The following is a 9,555-nucleotide window of genomic DNA, read 5'->3' as shown; positions in this document are numbered from 1 at the left end:
GCTCATTAGCACTCTCACAGGTGCTGTGAGTTGACGATCCGGGTCGTCAGCCAATCGGCTGCCAATGTGGGGATTGTCTCTCAGGACGCCTGTGCACATTTCTTTCACTGAACACCGGAGAAGATTTTTAAAACGTAGAGCAGAATTTATGTAAAGCTAAATGCCAAGAATGCGTGTAGGGTTTATCAGTGAGGCAGCTGCAGATTTAGCCAGTTTGTACATTCATCTCCCACTTAATGATGGTCTTCTCCTTGTTTGGCCTAAAGAGTCAGAGTCTACGTTTGTCTCTGCCTCTGTCTTACACACGGCATCTTTGTGAGGATATTCCAGAGCACGTGTCTCCGTCTTTTTCCCCCCTCGAAAAGTGTGTGCCACTCCTGATGTCTTCAAACCACATGAAGCAGATGCGATCCTCTCACTCTGTTTTCCTTGACATTACTTTTCCTCTGAAGAATCACTGGCCTGTGGTCGAGTCCCCTCACGAATGCTGCCCTGTTAAAAAAAAAAAAAAAGAGGCTGCAATGGGCATCAAAGGCAGACATGAGCTGGCACACATCTGGTGCCGAAATCAGTCCGAAGCCCCATCTATGCAGCCACTGTGAGGAGGACGGAAGGGGGGTGGGGGGAACAACTGCTATGCATTAGCACATAGGCGCACATGCATGCAAAGATGCCACATGAGTGAGACATATGGATACGCTTTGTCAGCTATCGTTCTTCCTTCTGTCTCTCCTGCTTTTCACTCGCTGAGATTGATTTGAGTTTTAAGGGCTTGTAGGTATTTGTCAAACCACCACATGGATTGGTTCAAATTTAAAATTACGAGGCATCCTGGTGAATATATGAGGCGGATTCCTTTTCATCTCTGTGGCCCCCCGGTATATATTTTTTTTGTTACGTCATCCCCACACTAGTATGTTGGTGTTCTTTGTGGCTCACACGGAGCCTCTGGCTGCATTCCCTCTGTTGTGACGGGACGGGATCATGTGTTCATGTGCTGGGAGGTATGTTTTCATGCTTTGTGATGTATTGAGCTACATGATCCCAAACTGTGTTGTTGCAACCTTGTGTACATTGTGTGCTGTGCTCACACGTATGTTTCACACTTGCTCTCACATGTGTCTGGTATTTGGTGTGTGTGTGCTTTTACAAGGCTTTTAGTCTGGCTCAAAGGATTCATTCCGGCCTCCAGATTATGACATATACCGCATAAAAGGGATATCTGCAGCATTTGTTTCCCCTTCACTATCAGGTGAATAATAGCTCAGTCTGGGGAATGCAAAAGTTGCAGAAATACAATTACACAGGATTTCTGTATTTTTTTGTACATAGTAACAGCTGGATATTAAGATGTATCCTGCAGTGCCATCATGTGGCCACCTGGGGGAAATACAGCATTTTTTCTCAACACATTTCCACAAGCTACAAAAGTATCTGGATAGTATTTTACTTTTTTCCTTCTAGTCCAAGGTCTTTCATGCCGATTATCTGAATTGAGTAAGGTTATCACATATGCACCAATTATTAATTCTATTGTATTTTGATTATTTTTCCTGCAGCTGCTGTAGAAGACCTACATTAAAATTAGTGAATCATAAAAGGGTAAATACATGTAAACACGTAATAACAAAAAACTGTTCAACCTTCAGACAATAGTGCCTGTATCACAGGTTACCTTGGAGGATTTATGTGTTTATCCAATAGTTTGTGGTGTCAGTGAGAGGAGAGTCAGTGTTGATCTGCTGTGGCATCAATCTCTGGACAGGATTTAGACTCTTTTCATCTTCTAGCATGGACAGAATAGTCAAGTTCAGGTGCTGTACTTGATAACATTGTTGGAAAAGAGACAATGATTGGCATGGCGTGGATTTGCCTTTCGTGCATTTGCACCTACAGTATAGTCGCATATTTCCATTCCACTGTTTACCACTAGATGGCGACAGTAACTGGATTCTCCTCCAGTCGAGAAATTTATTTGATGCAGTTTCTGGTTTCATTACAGTTTTTTGAATATCTGCCAGAGCACTGGTTAAGGGTTAAGGCCAAAGTGAGTAATGGCCATCCAGATGGTCAGTAATGAATTGTGGCGATATATTGGCGGGAGAGAATCATTGTAATGCATGTATACCGCAACTTAATGTCCCCAATCTAATAACTCGAACGACTGTAAGTAAACAGAGCAGCAGGATTTACTGTAGTTCCCGATACTTCTGGCTCACTCGCAGCACTGCTGCCTGGCAGAGATGCAAATTATTAAGCACATTTTTTAATCTTTTTTAAATTGTGGCAGCCAGAGAAAGTTAAAGTCTTGCAGAGGCCTCTGTCAAAAGGCCTCTGTCACGATGCTTCCTTTTCTGTTTTAGCATCATAAAGTGATCAAATGCAGAGGAATTCTCAGATTAAAGGAGCAAAAAAACTTTGTACACACATATGTCTTCATCGCTCGATATTAAACCGGTTATCAGCATTGGACAAGCTACAATATGTTAAATAACTTGATGTTATTGACTAAGAAGCTAAATGTACAAGTCACAGAATGCAGCTAACGCCTGTAAAGAGCCGTGATGAATCAGGAAGTCCCAATTTGTCATCACTTTGACATGATAGCAGCTGCACGGTTGTTGGATATAAACAAAAAAGAAATTTTGGATTTGGAGGATGTAATTAAAGTTTGTGATTGGTTAAACATTATATGCCTGCATCAGACAAGAGCTCGGTTTCATAAAACTATATCAAACAGCTGCTTCTGTGGTTTTTATCTCTTAATCCAAAAAGCTGCTGTTGGGATTTTCTAATGAAACAGAAGTGGCCACAAAAAGGTACATCTGGTGCTTCCTTCAAAAAAAAAAAATCACATTGCAATCACATTGTTGCTGAATAAATGTTGACAGTGATAACAGATGACTAAGCATATGAAAACTTATTAGGCCCCACATGCATAATTTTAAATTTCTGTGTCAGTACAACAGTTATCAGCAGTGATGATGGATGTAGGAGAATTAGGTCACTGCTCACGACTGAGGAAGAACTTGACCTTGGTGTTTTGTGTGAGACATGGAAAAGTGTGATAACAAGCAGCAGACTTTATTAATCGACGTAAACTGTCCCATTGACGTATTGCACTAAATCTGCTACACGTCAATAGGACAGGCAATGCAACATATAATAATCCCCTTCTTTCTTCTCGTGCTTTTCTTTTCTGTCCTCAGCAGGATAACAAGTCACTTATCATTTGTTTATCAGCCAAGCAGGGTTTCCCCTGAAGGCGATGAAGTGATGCTCTCTGAACAGTGACGGCCTCTAGCAGTGAAACACGGAGTTAAATTATTAATAGAGTGAACGAAAGACCTTGTGCATGTTTATCCAAAGTTATAGTATAAGAATGTACTGAGATAAGAGTCACTGCTTCCAGAGTAAATGCTCTCAGTCAAGTGAAAATCTCCCTCTTCATCTCCGGCACATGAAAATGTCGTACGCCGCTCTCCGCTGTCCATTAGCTTCCCCCGAGGAGATGGCAACAGGTGTTGCCCGCTGTAATGTCTGTCTTACTTAATTGCTTATGTAGTTGGAGTAGACGGCAAACGCAAGTTGCTTCTTTTACGTTTGGAGGACATAACTCTTGCATCTAAACTCACAAAAAAAACCCCATCCCACAGGCATCCCCCCCAGCGTAACTCTCAGGTGAGCAACAAACCCATCTACTCTGCTTTTCCACTCAAGCTTCGCTGAATCAATTAGGTTTTGTTAAGGGTCTGTTTACGTCCTCGTCTCCTTCTTCAGAGTTGTTCTTGCATTTTCATACATTTGGGACTTCTTTGGGGATTGGAAGGAAAACTCTACAAAAAGTTCTTTGAGAGGCTGGATGGGTCTTTTGTTTTGTTGTCATCAACAGAAAAACCAGGGGAACAACGTGTCTCCCAAAATGACTGCTGATAAGAAATAGGTCATTTGGCGCCACACAAAGGGAAAAGCCACAAACGATTATTCGAGCTAATTAAGCTCTTTTGTGTTGAGCTTAGAAGCTGATGTTTATTGAGCTTGTGTTTAATTACCTGTCGTACATCGATTAAAAGAACCCAGGTTCTCTTGGCTGGAAGAAACTAATTGGAAGTGTGTCTGACTATCGACCTAGAACGAAGCAGACGGTTGAAGAATATGAAACAAACTATGTACGATCGACCGCAAGTTTCACAGGGTGATGTTGAGCCGTCGCTAAATAAATTAAAGGTGATGACTGGTAATGGCACAGACTTATATAACAAAACTAGTTCATGGTCTGTCAAATATTCTGTGAAGCCTAATTAGTTCAATAACAAGCCTTTATCAACATCATTATGTGACACACACTGTAGAGCTGAAAAGATTCATTCATCTTTTAGTAAATCAACAGAATTTCTTTTCAAATTTTGATAAGCATTGTCTGGTTGCATCTTGCAGGGGTTTTTCTGTTTTATATCCATTTTAAATTGTGTTCTTCTTGGTTTTTGGACACTGGATTGTTCGATTGATTGATCACAGATGTATCAACAATGAAAAAAACTGTTGCGTTCTTTGTACAATCAGTCAGTTGATCATTTTTTATCTCAAGCAAATGCATTATTCATGGAAATAATTTGTGATGAATGCTTTTATCTTCCTTCAATAATTAATTAAAGAAGAATACAGTTTATTATTGACTCTCCTTTTGGAAGTTGTCCCAATAACATTATGGGATGAACCAGAGCTGCTGCACTGTCTCACTTCCCTTCTGCTCCTCCTCCTCCTCCTCATCATCGCTGTAACTATGGGGACAAAGCTGATTGATTACATATCTGATTCCAAGTCAGCAGAAACAAAATATGACAGCAGATGGTAAAGCACACAGAGGAACCTGGGGGAAGAGGGGGGGGGGGGGGTACTTCAGCATTTGCATTCACAGTGTGTGATTTCAGGGTGAAGCAGAACTTGGACTTGACAGAAGGTAACGAGATAGAAAGTAAGAGATGTAGAGAGGAACAGATTCTTGGATTTGCAGTTGTACATGCAAACATAAACAAACACAGTGGGTCAACACAAACCTTTTCACCATCGAAATACAGATAAAGACTATGCCTTGGTATAAAGTTGAAAAAATGGTGCAGAATATTTAATTTTACTGTGGATGGGAGTTTATGACTAGACAAATGCACATGTATGGAAGAGGAGGAGATAAAACCATGAGGTTTGTGGCTCTGGCCTTTAAACAGATGGTGTCCAGACTGAGACGGACGAGGAGTCAAACCCGTGAGAAATGGCCTGGAAAAGAGGAAGTGAAGTGTAGCAAAAGGCAAAGAACCTCAATGTGTTTATGGTCATTAGTGAATCTACTGAAATCATCATTGTGGTTGTAATTTAAATATTTGAATGCAGCTGAGGAAAAGGACCATTAGAACATTTGGTTGATGTTCAAATCAGCTTGTTTCCAGGTGATTGATGCACAAACCTAGACAATCCCAAATCTGCAGTACAGAGATAACATTCTGACAGATGTCACATATGTAAATATATGTATATTTTTGGTGAGTTAAGTGTGGAAGGAGGAAGTGTGAAGCTGCAGTCAAAGATGGAGCCTCTGGACATCTAAACATCTGCCCGAAAACTCGAATACTGTATGTGAAATTATGAAGGAATGAAAAGTGATTGGATAAAAGACTTGACATTAACACTTAACATTGTTTACTTTAAATCAAGTTCTCCTGCCTTGTTTGTTTTCAGCCGGACTGATTTCAGCACCGGGAGCTGTCCCTATGCTGACGTTGTTAAGCAGCCTGCTGTAAGTACTGATTGTTGTATGATTTAAAAGACGGTAATTGCACGTAGCATGTGCATGAATATTTGTGAAAACAGTGGACATGCATAACTGCTAAATAATCTGCTAGACAGAAAAGTTAATTCAGATCTCATAATATAACTACTGAAGCCATTGAGGCTTTTTTACATTCCTTACATTCCAACGGCCACATTAACTCTAAACACTCTAAACACAGAAATGCAAAAGGATGTTAGTATCCTGCACTCGGATCAATCAGGTCATCACGTAGAAGGACACACAAATATTACTGTCATTATATATCACGGCAGTCATCTGCATCACATGATGCATCTTGCCTCCCGTGACGAGCAGCGTAGCAGGTCATTCCCCCCGATCGACAGGAGAATGGTCACATGGGGAGTTTGGGGAGAATGGTAACGACGTCAGCCATATGCCAAGGCCTTTTCCCCGATAATCACCCTCGATCCCGACTGAGCATCCATGGTGCCATTTCTGCCAGTGTCTGTGGCAACGCTCACACCCGCCCGCCCCCCTCGGCACAGAGGTGGAGGCCCTGTGGTGATCTCCTCACAGCGATGATGTCAGTAATGATTAGCGCTGACATTTCCCTCTAAGACATGAGCACATCAACATGCTACTACCCCTGCTACATTTGACCATATACCCATCAGACAACAAAAACACAAACTGATCCACAATAACTAATATATACTTAAAACAACTTCCGTTGGATGGGCTAAAGTAGCCTGTACATTTTCTTTTCTTTCTTGCAGCTCTCAAATTAATTTTCCGCACAGACTGTTTGACCTTTATACCAGTTTCTCACAGATGCTGCAAATGGCAGCGCGTGTGCTCTGGAGAAATTTGGACAGTTTGTGATCAAAACCATGTGTTGTTTACCGATTCCCACCAATCCACGGGCTTATATACTGTCAGCAGCTCTACTTGCACAGTCATGGCCCAGTCTTCCACGAAGGGGAGGCTGCAATGAGCTGCCTCTTCGATGTGTGTGTTGCCTGTAAGTATTTAATAGATATATAGGCAACAGCAGTAGACAACAGTTCACCGTAAGGATGCTGCAAAGAAGTTCACGGGGTTGCAAAGAATTTAGAATAAAACGTGCGCACAAACAAATTTGACCTCGTCTCACGGGAATAAAAGTGAAGGGAGGAGGGGAAACACTCTCTCACTGTCCCGCTGTGCCTGTCGTCACTCGGCTCCAGTTCTGTGGACAGATGGAGAGATGGAGAGGGGGCGGGGTCTTATTTCGCGCACACCCAGGCGAGGTGTGATGGGAGGAACAAGGCAGACTGTCTCCACACTGGATGAAGAGATGAGCAGTGGCAGACATGGACAGACGGGAGGACAAGCCGGACCTGATTCCACCGCCTCCCGTTTTCTTCCCTTTGACTCTTTGACGTACACGAATCAGCATGGAGGTTGACGGGGACACAACTTTACCTACATCCGCTGACTATTTGCCGCTGCAGCTCGAATTGAATCAGCTGGATTTGGATCATTGAATGTGCAAAGTAAGTTCAATTGTCAATGTTGATCCTGATGAGAAACACTGATTCGACTCAGAGTTTAATCTGCTGCGCAGTTTCACGGGTATGATCGGATCTTTTCAGCTGATCGAAAGCTAAAGTGTTTAAGACTTTGGGAAAAAGTTAACTTAGCTACTTTGAAACACAATTTAATTCAAACACAAGAAGAAACTCTTTCTCATTTCGGACCTCATCTGATTAACCACAAGTTAAGTGCAAAAATAACGATATACTGAGTCGGTGGTGTGGAAGAGAGAATTACAAGAAGATTCGTATTCATTACTAAATGATGTGATAGCCTAGACGTCTATTTGTATTTATTTTGCGGTGTTGATATTGTTTCAGCACCTCAGACAGCGCCGGTGGCTACTATGACATGTTGTCACAAGGGGGCAGCACGAGTCCCTCATATTTTAGGGCTCTTTCCCCCATAAATGAAGTTTTTCAACAAACAAATCAAACAGAAATGTAAATATTATTCCTGCTACAAAGTCCGTTTTTTTAAAATGCAAGGTCCGTGCGTTTATTTGTATTAAATGTGCTGTAAAAAATCAAATTATCTTTTAATATTGGGTGATTATTTGTGTCCCAACTCCTGGTACTTGGTCATTAAGGTCATGCAGACCTCTGTTGTTTATTTTTCTCCAGGACATCTGCAGCGTGAGGACAAAGAGCATGATGCTCAGTCCCGACCATCCCGAGCCCGAGCTGCCCTGGGGACAGACGGACACAGAGCACCTCCTGGACAACGTTCATGTGCTTGGCGAGGGCAGGGCGTGCTCCGGCCACGTGCCCACCCTCAGCAGGGAGGAGAAGAGGCGGAGGAGGCGCAAGACGGCCAGATATCGATCCGCGCACGCCACCAGGGAGCGGGTCCGCGTGGTGGCCTTCAACGTGGCCTTTGCGGAGCTGAGAAAGCTGCTCCCGACGATTCCACCCGACAAGAAGTTGTCCAAGATCGACATCCTGAGACTCGCAATTTGTTACATCTCTTACCTCAACCACGTGCTGGATGTCTAGGCTATAGGTGATCGGCCGGACCAGGAGATCCAAGGGGGGACTTTGGGGGCCCCAGTTAAAATGTGGGCTGGGGGGGGGGCATACAGCATGGAATCATTGCAGCCTCCTGTAAATAGCTGATCATAGATTTTAAGGGGGTTCTCACAAATATGTCATTGCTGTGTGGTTATCTGCCATTGACAGCTGAATGATTTCCGGAAGCAATTATAAAGATAATAGAAAATCTGAGGACTGCCCTGCAGGCAGACTGTGGAGTAACATTTATTATATATAAGTAATATATAATAAGTAATATTGAGCCGACACGCTGACATTGACTTTTCACCATAGCTGCAGGACGGCTGCAGGCCAGAATGGAAATATTTCTGAAAGCCGCTTTGTGATATTTTTCGTCTCCAAACTGCTAAAACATCGCAATGCTCGGCTTTATATATAATGCCTTGTCTCTGTCGTAGTTTTGATTCCTGTTTGTGCCAAATTGTACATTTATTAATTATCTCAAAATGATTATCATAATAATAACTGACGACCGACTGGTCTATTGTGTGTTTACACTATGTTGTATTAATTTGCTGAAATTACATTTTGAAATGTTGAAAATAAATTGTGGCGGCTAAAAAACTGTTTTAACCTTTTTTAAAGGCTAAATATCTGATTTTAAGGCCTTTTTATGATTTGATCTTGAAATGCGTTTTGCAACTTAGAGATTTTTATCTTTATTGTTGTTTAGGGCCTTTTTTTAATTTAAGGGAAGTGCTTGGGGGAGATCACACAAGCTGTTCCTCTGACTCATGGGTAATGTCACACACACACACACACACACACACACACTCACACAAAGCATTTACCATAATGTCCTTAAGTGCTGGTGTGTGGCAGTAATAGGCCAAGTACACATTCATCAACGTGATCTTTGTCTTTGGTATAAATGTCAGCAGCCAACAGTTTTCAATACATTAGCATGAACTTCTGTTTTCGAAGACAAGTAAGAAAGAACAGAGAAATTGGAATCATGTCTCACATTTTGGTTCTGTGCTTTTGGATTATGATGAAAATGTTTTTATTATGCTCAATGGAACCCCACATCAGTTTTCTGCTGATACAATCTAGCGTGACTGGCCTTCAGTTCTAATTTAATTTAGTCAAATTGGATCATACATAATTGTACAAAGAGAAAATAACTAACTCAGTGTTTTG

The 9,555-nt window shown here is 41.9% G+C and overlaps 1 protein-coding gene across 3 annotated transcripts; it reads left to right on the top strand.

Moving 5' to 3' along the window:
- The first annotated feature begins 5,677 nt into the window (after positions 1-5,677).
- LOC118282926 (helix-loop-helix protein 2-like) lies at positions 5,678-8,375 on the top strand. Of its 3 annotated transcripts, XM_047337238.1 has the most exons (3): positions 5,678-5,791; positions 7,015-7,323; positions 7,987-8,375. In XM_047337238.1, the coding sequence occupies exons 2-3, from the start codon at positions 7,315-7,317 to the stop codon at positions 8,356-8,358; spliced, it is 381 nt and encodes a 126-aa protein (XP_047193194.1). In that variant the 5' UTR covers positions 5,678-5,791; positions 7,015-7,314; the 3' UTR covers positions 8,359-8,375. The 3 variants fall into 3 exon arrangements, with proteins under 3 accessions (XP_047193194.1, XP_035460382.2, XP_047193195.1); XM_035604489.2 differs by lacking the exon at positions 5,678-5,791 and having other exon boundaries at positions 5,819-7,323; XM_047337239.1 differs by lacking the exon at positions 5,678-5,791 and having other exon boundaries at positions 5,819-7,323; positions 7,962-8,375.
- The last annotated feature ends 1,180 nt before the right edge of the window (positions 8,376-9,555 follow it).

The sequence above is a fragment of the Scophthalmus maximus genome, chromosome 14 (assembly GCF_022379125.1).
Source record: "Scophthalmus maximus strain ysfricsl-2021 chromosome 14, ASM2237912v1, whole genome shotgun sequence".
NCBI lineage: Eukaryota > Metazoa > Chordata > Actinopteri > Pleuronectiformes > Scophthalmidae > Scophthalmus > Scophthalmus maximus.
The sequence above is the reverse complement of the archived record's forward strand: the minus strand, read 5'-3'. Positions and strand labels throughout refer to the sequence as shown.